The 19,403-nt window shown below is 37.0% G+C and overlaps 1 protein-coding gene across 2 annotated transcripts in view; it reads left to right on the plus strand.

Annotated features, from left to right (window-relative positions):
- The window catches only part of LOC133615882 (ephrin type-A receptor 6-like), a 252,293-nt gene that overhangs the window by 41,229 nt on the left and 191,661 nt on the right, over positions 1-19,403 (plus strand). For both annotated transcript variants that reach the window (XM_061974746.1, XM_061974747.1), the window contains exon 2: positions 4,364-4,428. In XM_061974746.1, the coding sequence (XP_061830730.1) occupies positions 4,364-4,428 (65 nt within the window). The remainder of the gene's footprint in view (positions 1-4,363; positions 4,429-19,403) is intronic.

Consider the following 19,403-nt stretch of genomic DNA (forward strand, 5'->3'; position numbering starts at 1 on the left):
TGCTGGCCTGCTGTGCAGTGAGACCGTATTGCTATATGAATTATATTATACATTTCCATAGTTTAGTTAGCTGAGGTATTTAATGTACAGTGTATTTTGTCAACAACTGTATGTGTGTAACGTATTTCTTGTGCTGAGCAATCATAAAACTGCTGCGAAGACGCACTGGCTGATGCTCGCAGTAATCCCGCCTCCTGGTGCCGGTTAATGCACCCCCCGACGGGAGCGCCACACCAACCGAAGCCACACCCAAACCCTCCACGTGCAAGACCGAATCCACCCAAAAAAACTTAAGAAGCCAAAAAGTGCAAAAACAACAATGCTCGCGCCGGAGTAGCCGTGAACGACTGCTTTGTCACAACATTAGGTACACCTGCAGACTGCAGCACGGATTTCATATTTCATTCATTCACAACTCCTCCAACACGAACACCACTGTTCCCGCACTTATAAGTAAAGGTAAGACCATAATAACCTTTTTTTAATTAAATGTGCTTTTTTGTGTGCTACAGTTTGTATGTGTAAAGTTAAAGTTAAGTTAAAGTACCAATGATTGTCCCACACAGTAGGTGTGGTGAAATGTGTCCTCTGCATTTGACCCATCCCCTTGATCACCCCCTGGGAGGTGAGGGGAGCAGTAGGCAGCAGCGGTGCAGCGCCCAGGAATCATTTTTGGTGATTTAACCCCCAATTCCAACCCTTGATGCTGAGTGCCAAGCAGGGAAGAATGCTGGTATGAGCTTTTAAACATAACCCGTTAACTGCTGCCAATCAAATGGTGAATAAGATACTCTTTAGGGTTCATATGTTTGTAAATCTGACTGTGATGAAGTCAGTGCCTCACCAGTCATCAACCTCACCGCACGTCACTGGTATGTATATATGTGTATATATATAATGTGTACATATTATAATAATATAATGGATATATAATTAATAATTAATATGATTGAATATTAAGAGTATGGGAAAGTTCGACTTATACCTTGTTTACTTCTGTGACGACCTCCTTAAAGTTTTGTGATCAAACCAACCAGCTCAAATGCACTGAAGATGGATAAATGTGGAGAGCGTGTTTTGCATTTTTCCCATCATGCTTTGTAATAGATTTCGATTGGTGTAATTTTGAATTTTTCATGGTGCATGGACGGTATTTATAACGTCCACAAAGTTCAGTGAGCATGTTGTGTTATGTGTGACCATGTCTGTTGACACTTTGTGTTAGTTTTTTTTGTTTTTTGTTGTTTGTTTTGCACCATGACACCGAGGTCGTTTGCATTGGGTCATATAAGTGAATACTGTACATTCCTCCATCCAGAACACTGAATTACTAACTTTGATATAATAGTGGCATTAAAATAATCAATGTGTGTATATATTTGCTTATATATGTGTGTTTGTATGTATATATGTATGTCTGTGTACATATTATAATACTATAATGGATATATAATTAATAATTAATATAACTGAATAATAAGAGTATTTGAAAGTTTGACTCCTACCTTGTTTACTTCTGTGACGACCTTCTGTGATCAATCAGAAATATCAAGCTGCTAAAATGCACTGAAAATTGATAAATATGATGGGTGTGTTTTGCATTTTTCCTATCATGCATTGTAATAGATTTAGATTTGGTGTAATTTGGAATTTTTCATGGTGCATGGACTGTATTTATTACGTCCACAAAGTTCAGTGAGCATGTTGTGTTATGTGTGACCATGTCTGTTGACACTTTGTGTTAGTTTTTTTTTTTTTTTTTTTTTTTTTTGCACCATAACACCATGACTGGAGAAGGTCGTTTACATTGGGTCATACGAATAAATGCTGTCCATTCCTTCATCCAGAACATAATTGAAGGTCGTTGACCTGAATTACTCACTTTAAAGTTAAAGTTAAAGTACCAATGATTGTCATACACACTAGGTGTGGCAAAATTATTCTCTGCATTTGACCCATCACCCTTGATGACCCCCTGGGAGATGAGGGGAGCAGTGGGCAGCAATCATTTTTGGTGATTTAACCCCCAATTCCAAGCCTTGATGCTGAGTGCCAAGCAGGGAGGTAATGGGTCCCATTTTTATAGTCTTTGATATGAGTCGGCCAGGTTTGGACTCACGACCTACCGATCTCAGGGCGGACACTCTAACCACTAGGCCACTTTGATATAATAGTGGCATTAAAATGATCAATGTGTTGATAGATTTGCTTTTATTTATTTTTTTGTATGTATATATGTGTCTATGCGTATATATAATGTATACATATTGTAATAATATAACGGATATATAATTAATTATTAATATAATTGAATGATAAGAGTATCTGAAAGTTTAACTCCTACCTTGTTTACTTCTGTGACGACCTCCTTAAAGTTTTGTGATCAATCAGAAATATCAAGCGGCTAAAATGCGCTGAAGATGGATAAATGTGGTGGGTGTGTTTTGCATTTTTCCCATCATGCTTTGTAATAGATTTAGATTGGTGTAGTTTTGAATTTTTTTTATGGTGCATGGACGGTATTTATAAGGTCCACAAAGTTCAGTGAGCATGTTGTGTTATGTGACCATGTCTGTTGACACTTTGTGTTAGTTAGTTGTTTTTGTTTTTGTTTTTTTGCACCACGACACCATGACTGGAGAAGGTCGTTTGCATTGGGTCATATAAGTTAATACTGTACATTTCTCCATCCAGAACATAATTAAACGTTGTTGACCTGAAATACTCACTTTGATAAAATAGTGGCAATTAAATGATCAATGTGTGTATATATTTGCTTATATATGTGTTTGTATGTATATAATGTGTACATTTTATAATAATATAATGGATGTATAATTAATCATTAATATAATTGAATATTAAGAGTATGTGAAAGTTTGACTCCTACCTTGTTTATTTCTGTGACGACCTCCTTAAAGTTTTGTGATCAATCAGAAATATCAAGCGGCTAAAATGCGCTGAAGATGGATAAATGTGGTGGGTGTGTGTTTTGCATTTTTCCCATCATGCTTTGTAATAGATTTAGATTGGTGTAGTTTTGAATTTTTTTATGGTGCATGGACGGTATTTATAAGGTCCACAAAGTTCAGTGAGCATGTTGTGTTATGTGTGACCATGTCTGTTGACACTTTGTGTTAGTTTTTTTTTTTTTTTTTTTGCACCATGACACCATGACTGGAGAAGGTCGTTTGCATTGGGTCATATAAGTAAATACTGTACATTCCTCCATCCAGAACTTAATTAAAGGTTGTTGACTTGAAGTACTCACTTTGATAAAATTGTGGCAATTAAATGATCAATGTGTGTATATATTTGTTGATATATATGTGTTTGTATGTATATAATGTGTACATATTATAATAATATAATGGATGTATAATTAATCATTAATATAATTGAATAATAAGAGTATGTGAAAGTTTGACTCCTACCTTGTTTACTTCTGTGACGACCTCCTAAAAAGTTTTGTGATCAATCAGAAATATCAAGCGGCTAAAATGCGCTGAAGATGGATAAATGTGGAGAGTGTGTTTTGCATTTTTCCCATCGTGCTTTGTAATAGATTTAGATTGGTGACCCCCGCGACCCCAAAAGGGACAAGCGGTAGAAAATGGATGGATGGATGATGTAGCTTTGAATTTTTTTTATGGTGCATGGACGATATTTATAATGTCCACAAAGTTCAGTGAGCATGTGTTAGTCGGATTTTTTTTTCTTGCACCATGACTAGAGAAGGTTGTTTGCATTGGGTCATACAAGTAAATGCTGTGCATAATTAAAAGACATTGACCTGAATTACTCACGTTGTTATAATAGCAGCATTACAATGATCAGACTATTTAAATAAATGCAATCTCTGTGGCCAAGATTCTTTATCAAACTCATGACATTATGCAGGTTAAATTGAAGGCTTCGGCGGGGAGCACTTCGGGAGTAGGGCTGTAGTTTGGACACCTCTGGATTAGAGGTGTGAAAAATAAAAACCTCCTTTGGGTATATTTCTAGTATGCATTTCCAATTTTATGAATTCATGTGGAACACTCCTCCTGACCTCTATAGAAGTCTACTTCTCCTCAAGACGGCGGTCAGGTGTCTATTAGAGCCGTGGGTTCCTGGGCCTTCTAAAGAGCTGTTATTTTACACGCGGTTGAATCTGTTAAGGGCGTCACGACTGTCTCTGCTCACTGACAGCTTGATGAGTATTGTCTGTCCTTTTCCCATTTTGCCGTTTCCATTTCTCTTCTCTTTCATTTCCGAGCCGTACTTCTTTTTTGCACTCCCTTTTTTTTGCCGCTCTCCTGCCATGCTTGTGCTCTTCACTCTCCTAACCTCTCATTTTGCATGACTTTGCTCTCCTCAGTGATTCTTTTGGACACCACGGCGGTGCTGGGAGAACTGGACTGGAAGACCTATCCTGTCAACGGGGTGAGCGATGTTAGCGTTGTCTTATTTGGGAGTGAAGTTTACGTTTAAAGTGAAGTGATCATGACCTACATAATCAAGGATGTAACTAGAGATGTCCGATAATGGCTTTTTTGCCGATATCCGATATTCCGATATTGTCCAACTCTTAATTACAACCGATACCGATATATACAGTCGTGGAATTAACACATTATTAGGGACCGCAATGTCCTTTTGGGACAGATGACCCTATTGTAATTGTAAGGTTTTATTATTATTATTCCGCCGCCTCTTTGCGCTGTAACTCGACCCCTTTAACATGCTTCAAAACTCACCATATTTGACACAGGCATCAGGACTGGCAAAAATTGCCATCTAATAAAAAAACAAACCCAAAACTCAAAATTGCGCTCTAGCGCCCCCTAGGAAAAAACAGACAGAACTGCTTGTAACTTCCGGTAGGAATGTCGTAGAGACATGAAACAAAAACCTCTATGTAGGTCTGACTTAGACCTATATTTCATACATTGTCATTCTTCAGCAAAAATCAACAAGAAGTTGGCAATTCTCCCTTCAAAACAAAAGCTTAGTAAAAACTGTCACTTTTGCCTCTTTGAGCTGTAATTAGACCCCCTTAACATGCTTCAAAACTCACCAAACTGGACACACACATCAGTACTGGCAAAAATTGCGATCTAATAAATAAAACCAACCCCAAAACTAAATTTTCTGCCCCCGAGGAAGAAAACACAGACACAACTGCTCCTAGGAAGAAAACTCAGACAAAACTGCCTGTAACTTTCAGTACGAATGTCGTAGAGACATAAAACAAAAACCTCTATGTAGATCTCACTTAGACCTACATTTCATTCATTGACAACCCCCAGCAAAAATCAACAGGAAGTTTGCAATTCCCCCTTCAAAACAAAAGTTTTGTAAAAACCGGTCACCTTTTTTCAAACATTATCTCCTCTGAGCGCGTCAAACTAGCACAGGAGAGAGATTGAACCCTTCTGATTAAAAGTTGACTAAAGACTTTTAATTACTGCTCCGGTTTGGATTTTATGTGCCGTCAAAGTCGGTCCCGTCCATCGCTGCTTGCAGCTTTAATTATTCCTAATTTTGTTGTGATGCCCCGCTGGATGCATTCAACAATGTAACTTTACCTTGAATTGATTAACGTGGACCCAGACTTAAACAAGTTGAAAAACTTATCGGGTTGTTACCATTTAGTGGTCAATTGTACGGAATATGTACTTTACTGTGCAATCTACTAATACAAGTTTCAATCAATCAATCAAAAACAAGGTCTTCCAAAATAAGAGAACAACTTCAACTCCAATTATGGAAAAAAGTGCCAACATGTCACTGCCATATTTATTATTGAAGTCACAAAGTGCATTATTTTTTTTTAACATGCCTCAAAACAGCAGCTTGGAATTTGGGACATGCTCTCCCTGAGATAATCCTAATTAGATAAATGCGTTAAAATGTAATATCGGAAATTATCGGTATTTTTATTATCGGTATCGGGTTTTTATTTTTTTTATTTTTTTTTAAAATGTATTTATTTTTTATTAAATCAACATAAAAAAAACACAAGATACACTTACAATTAGTGCACCAACCCAAAAAACCTCCCTCCCCCATTTACACTCATTCACACTCATTCACACAAAAGGGTTGTTTCTTTCTGTTATTAATATTCTGGTTCCTACATTATACATCATCCATCCATCCATTTTCTACCGCTTATTCCCTTCGGGGTCGCGGGGGGCGCTGGAGCCTATCTCAGCTACAATCGGGCGGAAGGCGGGGTACACCCTAGACAAGTCGCCACCTCATCGCAGGGCCAACACAGATAGACAGACAACATTCACACTCACATTCACACACTAACCCAATTTAGTGTTGCCAATCAACCTATCCCCAGGTGCATGTCTTTGGAGGTGGGAGGAAGCCGGAGTACATCAATATATATCAATACAGTCTGCAAGGGATACAGTCCGTAAGCACACATGATTGTGCGTGCTGCTGGTCCACTAATAGTACTAACCTTTAACAGTTAATTTGACTCATTTTCATTAATTACTAGTTTCTATGTAACTGTTTTTATATTGTTTTGCTTTCTTTTTTGTTGAAGAAACTGTTTTTAATTTATTTATCTTATTTTATTTTATTAATTTTTTTAAAAAGTACCTTATCTTCACCATACCTGGTTGTCCAAATTAGGCATAATAATGTGTTAATTCCACGACTGTATATATCGGTTGATATCGGTATCGGTAATTAAAGAGTCGGAATATCGGATATCGGCAAAAAGCCATTATCGGACATCCCTAGTTTCAAGTCAACACAGCCTCAGATTAACTTTTCTCCCCCACCCCCAGTCAATGTCAGCTAAGATTTTTCTGAGAGCCAGATGCGGTCATCAAAAGAGCCACATCTGAGCCATAGGTTCCCTACCCCTGGTTTAGAGGGTTAGGGTTATAATAAGACCATGCCGAATAAGGCATTAATAAGTACTTAATAATAACTAGTTAAGAGCCAATATGTTACTAATGTGCATGTTAATAAGCAACTAATTAATGGTGAATATGTTCCCCATACTAAAGTGTTACCATGTTTTTTTTACTGCTGCACAAAATGAACCGTGCATGAACATCACCTTGTTCAAAGAACAAAACCAACACAGTGCATAAACTCACAACACATTATACACCTGCAAATCAGTCTGACTTCTGCTGTTGCCGTATCCTTAATACGCCGATAAGGAGAAGTTTTTATTTACACGATGAGTCGGGTGTGTCTTGACCTCCGCCGAACCCCTGAGCCCGACTCACCGAACCCCTAGGGTTCGACCGAACCCAGGTTAAGAACCACTGAAGTAAGCAGATCCATCCATCCATCCATTTTCTACCGCTTATTCCCTTCGGGGTCGTTGGAGCCTATCTCAGCTACAATCGGGCGGAAGGCGGGGTACACCCTAGACAAGTCGCCACCTCATCGCAGGGCCAACACAGATAGACAGACAACATTGACACTCACATTCACACACTAGGGCCAATTTAGTGTTGCCAATCAACCTATCCCCAGGTGCATGTCTTTGGAGGTGGGAGGAAGCCGGAGTGAAGTAAGCAGATATTAACAGTAAATGAACAAGTAGATTAATAATTAATTTTCTACCGCTTGTCCTTCATAATTTTGACAAAATAATAGAATGGAAAATGACACAATATGTTACTACATATGTCAGCAGACTAAATTAGGAGCCTTTGTTTGCTTACTTACTAATAAAAGACAAGTTGTCTAGTATGTTCACTATTTTATTTAAGGACAAACTTGCAAGAAGAAACATATGTTTAATGTACCCTAAGATCTTTTGTTAAAATAAAGCCAATAATGCCATCTTTTTGTGGTCCCACTACCAAAAAGTATCGAAATAATATTGGTATCGGGACAACACTTAATGTATACAGTTCAGTATGACGTTGAAATTGTACACATAGCAAAATGAAATCTAGAGTTGCCCTCATATCCATCAGCTCCATGAATAACACAAACAAGCTGAGCTTTGTTTACAATATAAAGAAGAACACTGGAATGTACAGCATGTTTGTATTCACCAGTTGGCTAAGGCCGAGCTTAATGACACATCCCAGTTGATTTCATTTCCATCAACTCCATAAGGTACAATATAATAACGGCGGGCGCGAGCGGCAATTTTTCTACGTCGGGTCTCATTTAGGACGTGAAATGATAGCAGAACATTTTGTGCTCTTGGCTGTTATTAAAAGTGCAATAAATCCTTTTTGCAGCAAAGCCAATATGAAGCAGCACAACACAGACACAGTTCCCAGGCCAAATACTGTACCCTTCCTGGGAAAAAAACAAACAAACAAACAAAAAAACTACTCGGGAGGTTTCGCTGCGGGGGAACGCTGTCTGTAATTGGCTGTACAATAACACAACACGTCACCACTCAGATTCACATTAAATCAATAATTCATCACAACTGCAGCGATTTAACGTTATTTTCATAATGTTTCTCTCGCTCCAGCCTGTAGGGAGACCATGACAAATTGGGCTGTTGTAATCTAAATCTCACCGCTCTTTGCCAGGTTGACTTCCTCTACTGTTGTTATTGATATATCTACTGTGTGTGTGTGTGTGTGTGTGTGTGTGTGTGTGTGTGTGTGTGTGTGTGTGTGTGTGTGTGTGTGTGTGTGTGTGTGTGTGTGTGTGTGTGTGTGTGCGCGTGTGTGTGTGTGTGTAAAATTCATTACTCATATAGGAAAACATTCTATCAGTTAAACTTGCACAAAAGACACAAACAAGAACCACCACCAGCTGGTTTATGCTACCATTAGTGGTTTGAAGATATATGTTTTACATTCCTGTATTTTTTTTCACAATTACTAATTATTTCGAATAAAAACTTTTCGTCGGTACGAGCGATTTGTCTGGCGTTAAAGGGGAACATTATCACCAGACCTATGTAAGCGTCAATATATACCTTGATGTTGCAGAAAAAAGACCATATATTTTTTTAACCGATTTCCGAACTCTAAATGGGTGAATTTTGGCGAATTAAACGCCTTTCTAGTATTCGCTCTCGGAGCGATGACGTCACGTTGTGACGTCACATCGGGAAGCAATCCGCCATTTTCTCAAACACCGAGTCAAATCAGCTCTGTTATTTTCCGTTTTTTCGACTGTTTTCCGTACCTTGGAGACATCATGCCTCGTCGGTGTGTTGTCGGAGGGTGTAACAACACGAACAGGGACGGATTCAAGTTGCACCAGTGGCCCAAAGATGCGAAAGTGGCAAGAAATTGGACTTTTGTTCCGCAAACTTTACCGACGAACGCTATGCTACGACAGAGATGGCAAGAATGTGTGGATATCCTGCGACACTCAAAGCAGATGCATTTCCAACTGTACTGGACAGATCAGCTTTCAGGAAAAGAGAGCGGATGAGGGTATGTCTACAGAATATATTAATTGATGAAAACTGGGCTGTCTGCACTCTCAAAGTGCATGTTGTTGCCAAATGTATTTCATATGCTGTAAACCTAGTTCATAGTTGTTAGTTTCCTTTAATGCCAAACAAACACATACCAATCGTTGGTTAGAAGGCGATCGCCGAATTCGTCCTCGCTTTCTCCCGTGTCGCTGGCTGTCGTGTCGTTTTCGTCGGTTTCGCTTGCATACGGTTCAAAGCGATATGGCTCAATAGCTTCAGTTTTTTCTTCAATTTCGTTTTCGCTACCTGCCTCCACACTACAACCATCCGTTTCAATACATGCGTAATCTGTTGAATCGCTTAAGCCGCTGAAATCCGAGTCTGAATCCGAGCTAATGTCGCTATAATTTGCTGTTCTATCCGCCATGTTTGTTTGTATCGGCATCACTATGTGACGTCACAGGAAAATGGACGGGTGTATATAACGATGGTTAAAATCAGGCACTTTGAAGCTTTTTTTAGGGATATTGCGTGATGGGTAAAATTTTGAAAAAAACTTTGAAAAATAAAATAAGCCACTGGGAACTGATTTTTAATGGTTTTAACCCTTCTGAAATTGTGATAATGTTCCCCTTTAATGACTCAAATGGCCTTAATCAAGTGAACATCCTCATCCCCTCCAGTGTAATGTTCTACCACTGTTTAGGTGGGGTTTTTTCATAGTTGTGATGCCTTCAGTGACAATCTACAATGTAAATACTGTATTTTTCGGAGTATAAGTCGCTCCGGAATATAAGTCGCACTGGCCGAAAATGCATAATAAAGAAGGAAAAAAACATATATAAGTCGCACTGGAGTATAAGTCGCTTTTTTGGGGGAAATTTATTTGATAGAACCCAACACCAAGAATAGACATTTGAAAGGCAATTTAAAATAAATAAAGAATAGTGAACAACAGGCTGAATAAGTGTACGTTATATCAGTGGGTGGGGGTTATTTATTTATTTATTTTTTATTTTTTATTTTTTATTTTTTTTGTCATAAAGAAATACAATCATGTGTGCTTACGGACTGTATCCATGCAGACTGTATTGATATATATTGATATATAATGTATATGTTGTGTTTTTTATGTTGATTTAATAAAAAAAAGTGCTTAGGGACCACTGAGAACGTGCCTGGTATGTTAACGTAACATATTATGGTAAGAGTCATTCAAATAACTATAACATATAGAACATGCTATACGTTTACCAAACAATCTGTCACTCGGCCTTGCTGGTATCAGACAAGGACAAGTCACAGGTGGAAAAAATCCTCAGTGCTGAACTCTGTAGAACATGCACCTGGCTCGCTGACAACAAGCTATCCATACACTTGGGTAAAACGGAATCCATCCTATTTGGGTCCCACATCAACCTTAAAAAAGTCAATGACTTCACTATAAAAGTGGGTGACATTGTTATCACCAGGAAAGATGAGGTCACCTACCTAGGTTCCATTCTAGAGGCTAATCTTTCCTGTGATAAAATGGCAACCAAGGTAATCAAAAAGGTCAACCAACGAACAAGATTTCTCTATAGAATCTCCTCTCTGGTCAACAAAAGCACCATGAGGATTCTGGCGGGAACTCTCGTTCAACCCTTTTTCCATTACGCATGCACCTCCTGGTACCCTAGCACCTCCAAAACCCTCAAATCTAAACATCCCAGAACAAGCTAGTCAGATTTCTTCTAGACCTCCACCCCAGATCCCACCTCACTCCTACCCACTTCTCCAAAGTGGGCTGGCTCAGGGTGGAGGACAGAGTAAAACAACTTGCACAGAGCCTGGTCTATAAAATCCGCTACACCCCCCTAAACCGAAGTACATGTCAAACTACTTCCTTAACGTAAATGACTGCCATAACCACAACACCAGGGGGAGCTCCACTAACCACGTTAAACCCAGATTCCGAACTAACAAAGGTCTTAACTCATTCTCTTTCTATGCCACATCAATGTGGAATGCGCTCCCAACAGGTGTAAAAGAAAGTGCATCTCTATCCTCCTTCAAAATCGCAATAAAAGTTCACCTCCGGGCAGCTACAATCCTAAACTAACACTCTCCCCGGATTGTTAATAATCAAATGTAAACAATCAAATGCAGATACTTTTTCTTATGCCTTCTGATCCCTCTCTCTCTCTCTCTCTCTCTCTCTCTCTCTCTCTCTCTCTCTCTCTCTCTCTCTCCCCCCCCCCTCTCTCTCTCTCTCTCTCTCTCTCTCTCTCTCTCTCTCTCTCTCTCTATCTCTATCTCTCTCTCTCTCTCTCTCTCTCTCTGCCCACTACTTGCTGTCCATATCCTACCAAGTCAGACCTACACTGTTCCAATATCCATTTCTCTGTTCTCAATTGTTGATGACTGATGATAACAACCAAACCCAACCCCCCCTCCCCCCTCCCCCTCCACACCCATGGATTGTAAATAATGTAAATAATTCAATGTGATGATCTTGTGTGATGTATGTATTATGATGATAGTATATATCTGATAGTATATATCTGTATCATGAATCAATTTAAGTGGACCCCGACTTAAACAAGTTGAAAAACGTATTCGGGTGTTACCATTTAGTGGTCAATTGTACGGAATATGTACTTCACTGTGCAACCTACTAATAAAAGTCTCAATCAATCAATCAATCTGTCACTCCTAATCGCTAAATCCCATGAAATCTTATACGTCTAGTCTCTTACGTGAATGAGCTAAATAATATTATTTGTAATTACTGTAATGTGTTAATAATTTCACACATAAGTCGCTCCTGACTTATGTGTGAAAAAACTATGAAAAAAACTGCGACTTATAGTCTGAAAAATACGGTAGTCATGAAAAACAACGTGAATCAAAAACATCAATCTGTCAATCCTTTGCGTGTCCGGGCCAGGTAAGGTTCCTCGTGTTGGGTCAAATTAAGCCGCAGGCTGCACTCCTGGTGGTGCCCTTCCGTCAATTCTTTTAAGTTTCAGCTTTGCAACCATACTCCCCCCCCCCGGAACCCAAAGACTTTGGTTTCCCTTTTCCGGGCTTTGGCACGTAATGGCATGAACTACGCCCGCATGTACAAAACCCAAAACCAGTGAAGTCGGCACGTTGTGTAAATGGTAAATAAAAACATTAAACAATGATTTGTAAATTCTTTTCAACTTATATTCAATTGAATAGACTGCAAAGACAAGATACTTAACGTTCGAACTGAGAAACTTTATTTTTTGCAAATATTAGCTCATTTGGAATTTGATGCCTGCAACATGTTTCAAAAAAGCTGGCCCAAGTGGCAAAAAAGACTGAGAAAGTTGAGGAATGGGCACCAAACACTTGTTTGGAACGTCCCACAGGTGAACAGGCTAATTGGGAACAGGTGGGTGCCATGATTGGGTATAAAAGCAGCTTCCAAGAAATGCTCAGTCATTCACAAACACGGATGGGGCGAGGGTCACCACTTTGTGAACAAATGTGTGAGCAAACTGTCGAACAGTTCAAGAACAACATTTCTCAACCAGCTATTGCAAGGAATTTAAGGATTTCACCATCTACGGTCCGTAATATCATCAAAAGGTTCAGAGAATCTGGACAAATCACTGCACGTAAGCGGCTAAGCCCATGACCTTCGATCCCTCAGGCGGTACTGCATCAAAAAGCGACATCAGTGTGTAAAGGATATCACCACATGGGCTCAGGAACACTTCAGAAAACCACTGTCAGTAACTACAATTTGTCGCTACATCTGTAAGTGCTATCTACTATGCAAAGCCAAAGCCATTTATCAACAACACCCAGAAATGCCGCCGGCTTCGCTGGGCCCGAGCTCATCTAAGATGGACTGATACAAAAGGGAAAAGTGTTCTGTGGTCTGACGGGTCCACATTTCAAATTGTTTTTGGAAACTGTGGCCGTCGTGTCCTCCGGAACAAAGAGGTAAAGGTATAGGCGCACAGTTCGAAAGCCAGCATCTGTGATGGTATGGGGGTGTATTAGTGCCCAAGGCATGGGTAACTTACTTATCTGTGAAGGCACCATTAATGCTGAAAGGTACATACAGGTTTTGGAGCAACATCTGTTGCCATCCAAGAAACATCTTTTACATGGACGCCCCTGCTTATTTCAGCAAGACAATGCCGAGCCACGTGTTACAACAGCGTGGCTTCGTAGTAAAAGAGTGCGGGTACTAGACTGGCTTGCCTGTAGTCCAGACCTGTCCCCCGTTGAAAATGTGTGGCGCATTATGAAGCCTAAAATACCTCAACGGAGACCCCGGACTGTTGAACAACTTAAGCTGTACATCAAGCAAGAATGGGAAAGAATTCCACCTGAGAAGCTTAAAAAAATGGTCTCCTCAGTTCCCAAACGTTTACTGAGTGTTGTTAAAAGGAAAGGCCATGTAACACAGTGGTAAAAATGCCCCTGTGACAACCTTTTTGCAATGTGTTGCTGCCATTAAATTCTAAGTTAATGATTATTTGCAAAATAAATAACAACGTTTTCCAGTTCAAACATTAAATATCTTGTCTTTGCAGTCTATTCAATTGAATATAAGTTGAAAATTATTTGCAAATCATTGTATTCTGTTTTTATTTCCGATTCACACAACGTGCCAACTTCACTGGTTTTGGGGTTTGGAAATAAAATTTAAAACAGTGCTTGCAAAACACTATCAGTGTTGATAAATCACATTGCGCGTGCTACATAATGATATTGGCATCTTCTCCTCCCAGTACTGTGAGTATTTTTAATGATCAGCATATATTTTGCATACTAATGAAGACAGAGACGCAAAATACGTGTGACAAACCGTACAAATCCCTCAGACCGGCAATCTGGTTTTATTCACTATAATTAGTAAACAATTGGGGAAAACCTCAAAAATAAATATGTTCTGTCAAACGGCTAATGGAGACATAATCGAGCCGGCGGTGTTCTTGGTACAGTTTTCGGTTTAATGCTCAAGGTGCTGGAGCTGGTTTCAGTGCGTTATCGCTTGACATCATCTACTGCGTATCTGCAGGCTGGACTCAGTTGTCAGATATATCTTTCACTTGCTGAATTCAGACCCACTGGGAGATGCTGTGAAACACACACACGCACACACACGCACACACACACACACACACACACACACACACACACACACACACACACCACACACACACACACACACACACACACACACACACACACACACACACACACACACACACACACACACACACACACATTCTTGTATTTCTTACCTTCTTGAGACCTCCGAAATATGCCTACCTCTTTAGGACCACCCTATCTAGATATATAAAGATGTGTATTTACAACATTAATAATATATGCATACTATGCAAATATAAAAAAGCTTCTTGTGAAAAATGAGTTGGAATTTCACAAGAAAAAGGTCACAATTTCACAAGAAAAACTTTGAATTTTGGCAGTATTATAATAAAAGTCGTAAATTTACTCAACGCAAGTCAAAATTTGTGCAATATTATGATAAAAGTTTTACTCAATAACAGTCGCAATTATACAAGAAAAGCTTAAAATGTTGGCAATTTTATGAAAAGCGTCATACTTTTACTTGACAAAAGTCACAATTTTATAAAAAAAACTTTAAAATTTTGGCAATATTATAATGATAATCTGAATTTTACTCGGCAAAGTTATGACAAAAGTCTTCATTTTACTCAACACAAGAACAACAACAATTAGCAATATTGTGATAAAAGTCAGAATTTTATATGACAAATGTCACCATTTTGCATTAAAAAGTAATCATTTTTCATAAAATTTTAATCATTTTACATACAATTTTAATCATTTTACAAGAAAATATTGCAATATTACAGAAACAGAAAGAATATGAGAAATTTATAAGAAAAAAGTCGACACATCGTGAGAAAAAGACTGCTTTTAGTTCATTTTTTGTTGTTGAATTTTTTGTTTGTAATTCGTTTTTAATCGTCATTATTTGCTTCAATTTATTACAGTATGTCTCCATATACATATTTATTCATTTTTTTTAATTAATTTTGGCCAAAGGTGGAGCATTTCAATTTCTTACACACACTTCTTATTATATACGTTGACCAGAGGGGGAGCATATCAAATTTTAAAACCAACACGCAGTCAATTTGAAAAATGCCTCCTTTTTGGGACCACTCTAATTTTGATAGATTTCACCACCAGGCGTACAAATGATATTATATATATATATATATATATATATATATATATATATATATATATATATATATATATATATATATATATATATATATATATATACATATATATATATATGCACCTGTCAATGTTTACCTTTGTATGCACATTAAATCAACAAAAACTCATGACTTTGGAGCAATGTTCACAGACTCTGGTATTTGGCTCTCTATTAGATGCAATGGTTTTCCGTATTGGGACCATGATTTATTTCCTAACTTGTTCACACCTCCTCATATGGAAGGTACTTTTCCTTCTTGATGTCTCAAGAAGGGCAGAAATACAAGAACACACACGCACGCACACACACACACACACACACACACACACATTCTTGTATTTCTTACCTTCTTGAGACCTCCGAAATATGCCTACCTCTTTAGGACCACCCTTATCTAGATATATAAAGATGTGTATTTACAACATTAATAATATATACATACTGTGCAAATATAAAAAAGCTTGTTGTGAAAAATGAGTTGGAATTTCACAAGAAAAAGGTCACAATTTCACAAGAAAAACTTAGAATTTTGGCAGTATTATAATAAAAGTCGTAAATTTACTCAACGCAAGTCAAAATTTGTGCAATATTATGATAAAAGTTTTACTCAATAACAGTCTCAATTTTACAAGAAAAGCTTAAAATGTTGGCAATTTTATGTAAAGAGTCGTACTTTTACTCGACAAAAGTCACAATTTTATAAAAAATAAATAAAAAATGTTGGCAATATTATAATAATAATAATCTCAATTTTACTCAGCAAAGTTATGACAAAAGTCACCATTTTACTCAACACAAAAACAAAACAAGAACAACAAAAAAAATGGCAATATTGTGATAAAAGTCATAATTTTATATGACAAATGTCACCATTTTGCATTAAAAAGTAATCATTTTACATAAAAATGTAATCATTTTACATAATAATTTAATAATTTTGCATAAAAATGTAATCATTTTACGAGAAAATATTGCAAGAATATGAGAAATTGTTCCCAATTTTATAAGAAAAAAGTCGACACATTGTGAGAAAAAGACTGTTTTTAGTTAATTTTTTGTTGTTGAATTTTTTTGTTTGTAATTGATTTTTAATCGTCATTATTTGCTCCAAGTTATTACAGTATGTCTCCATATACTGTACATATATATATATTTTTTAAATTAATTTTGGCCAAAGGTGGAGCATTTCAATTTCTTACACACACTGGTAGAGCGGCCGTGCCAGCAACTTGAGGGTTGCAGGTTTGATCCCCGCTTCCGCCTTCCTAGTCACTGCCGTTGTGTCCTTGGGCAAGGCACTTTACCCAACTGCTCCCAGTGCCACCCACACTGGTTTAAATGTAACTTAGATATTGGGTTTCACAATGTAAAGCGCTTTGAGTCACTTGAGAAAAAGCGCTATATAAATGTAATTCACTTCACTTCACTTCACTTACACACACACACACACACACACACACACACACACACACACACACACACACACACACACACACACACACACACACACACACACACACACGCATTCTTGTATTTCCTACCTTCTTGAGACCCTGAAAAATGCCTACCTCTTTAGGACCACCCTTTCTAGATATATAAACATGTGTATTTACAACATTAATAATATATACATACTATGCAAATATAAAAAAAGCTTGTTGTGAAAAATTTGTTGGAATTTCAAAAGAAAAAAGTCACAATTTCAAAAGAAAAACTTAGAATTTTGTCAGTATTATAATAAAAGTCGTAAATTTACTCAACACAAATCAAAATTTGTGCAATACTATGATATAAGTTTTACTCAATAACAGTCGCAATTTTACAAGAAAAGCTTAAAATGTTGGCAATTTTATGAAAAGCGTCATACTTTTACTTGACAAAAGTCACAATTTTATAAGAAAACTTTAAAATTTTGGCAATATTATAATGATAATCTGAATTTTAATCTTCATTTTACTCAACACAAAACAACAACAATTAGCAATATTGTGATAAAAGTCAGAATTTTATATGACAAATGTCACCATTTTGCATTAAAAAGTAATACTTTTTCATAAAATTTTAATCATTTTACATAAAATTTTAATCATTTTATATAAAATTTTAATCATTTTACAAGAAAATATTGCAATATTACAGAAACAGAAAGAATATGAGAAATTTATAAGAAAAAAGTCGACACATCGTGAGAAAAAGACTGCTTTTAGTTAATTTTCTGTTGTTGAATTTTTTGTTTGTAATTCGTTTTTAATCGTCATTATTTGCTTCAATTTATTACAGTATGTCTCCATATACATATTTATTTATTTTGTTTAATTAATTTTGGCCAAAGGTGGAGCATTTCAATTTCTTACACACACTTCTTATTATGTACGTTGACCAGAGGGGGAGCACTTCAAATTTTAAAACCGACACGCAGTCAATTTGAAAAATGCCTCCTTTTTGGGACCACCCTAATTTTGATATATATATATATATATATATATATATATATATATAGGGAAGTTCTTCTTTAGCTGCTGTCTTGTTTTATCATATATTGCGGCCGTTGCACCCGTCAATGTTTACTTTTGTATGCACATTAAATCAACAAAAACTCCTGACTTTGGAGCAATGTTCACAGACTCTAGTATTTGGCTCTCTATTAGATGCAACGGTTTTCCGTATTGGGACCATGATTTCGGTCCTAACTTGTTCACCGGTCCTCATATGGAAGGTACTTTTCCTTGTTGATGTCTCAAGAAGGGTGACATACAAGAACACACACACACACACACACGCATGCACACACGCACACACATTCTTGTATTTCCTACATTCTTGACACCTCCGAAAAATGCCTATCTCTTTAGGACCACCCTTTCTAGATATATAAAGATGTGTATTTACAACATTAATAATATATACATACTATGCAAATATAAAAAAGCTTGTTGTGAAAAATTTGTTGGAATTTCACAAGAAAAAGGTCACAATTTCAAAAGAAAAACTTAGAATTTTGTCAGTATTATAATAAAAGTCATCATTTTACTCAACGCAAGTCAAAATTTTACAAGAAAAACTGAACATTTGTGCAATATTATGATAAAAGTTGGAATTTTACTCAATAACAGTCAATATTTTACAAGAAAAGTTTAAAATGTTGGCGATTTTATGAAAAGAGTCGTAATTTTACTTATAAGAAAACTTAAACATTTTGGCAATATTATGATAACAATCTGAATTTTACTTGGCAAAATTATTACAAAAGTCACAATTTTACTCCAAAAATGTCACTATTTTACAAGACCAACAAAAAAAAATAGCAGTATTGTGATACAAGTCAGAATTTTATATGACAAATGTAACCATTTTGCAGTAAAAAGTAATAATTTTACATAAAAAAGTAATAATTTTATGAGAAAATATTGCAATATTACAGAAATTCTTCTTTAGCTGCTGTCTTGTTTTATCATATATTGCTGCCTTTGCACCCGTCAATGTTTACTTTTGTACGCACATTAAATCAACAAAAACTCCTGACTTTGGAGCAATGTTCACAGACTCTAGTATTTGGCTCTCTATTAAATGCAATGGTTTTCCGTATTGGGACCATGATTTATGTCTTAACTTGTTCACCGGTCCTCATATGGAAGGTACTTTTCCTTGTTGATGTCTCAAGAAGGGTAGACATACAAGAACACACACGCACACACACATGTACACACACACACATGCACACACACATTTGCACACACACACACATTCTTGTATTTCTTACCTTCTTGAGACCTCCGAAAA

This window comes from Nerophis lumbriciformis, linkage group LG15 (genome assembly GCF_033978685.3).
Source record: "Nerophis lumbriciformis linkage group LG15, RoL_Nlum_v2.1, whole genome shotgun sequence".
In the NCBI taxonomy this organism is placed as follows: Eukaryota; Metazoa; Chordata; class Actinopteri; order Syngnathiformes; family Syngnathidae; genus Nerophis; species Nerophis lumbriciformis.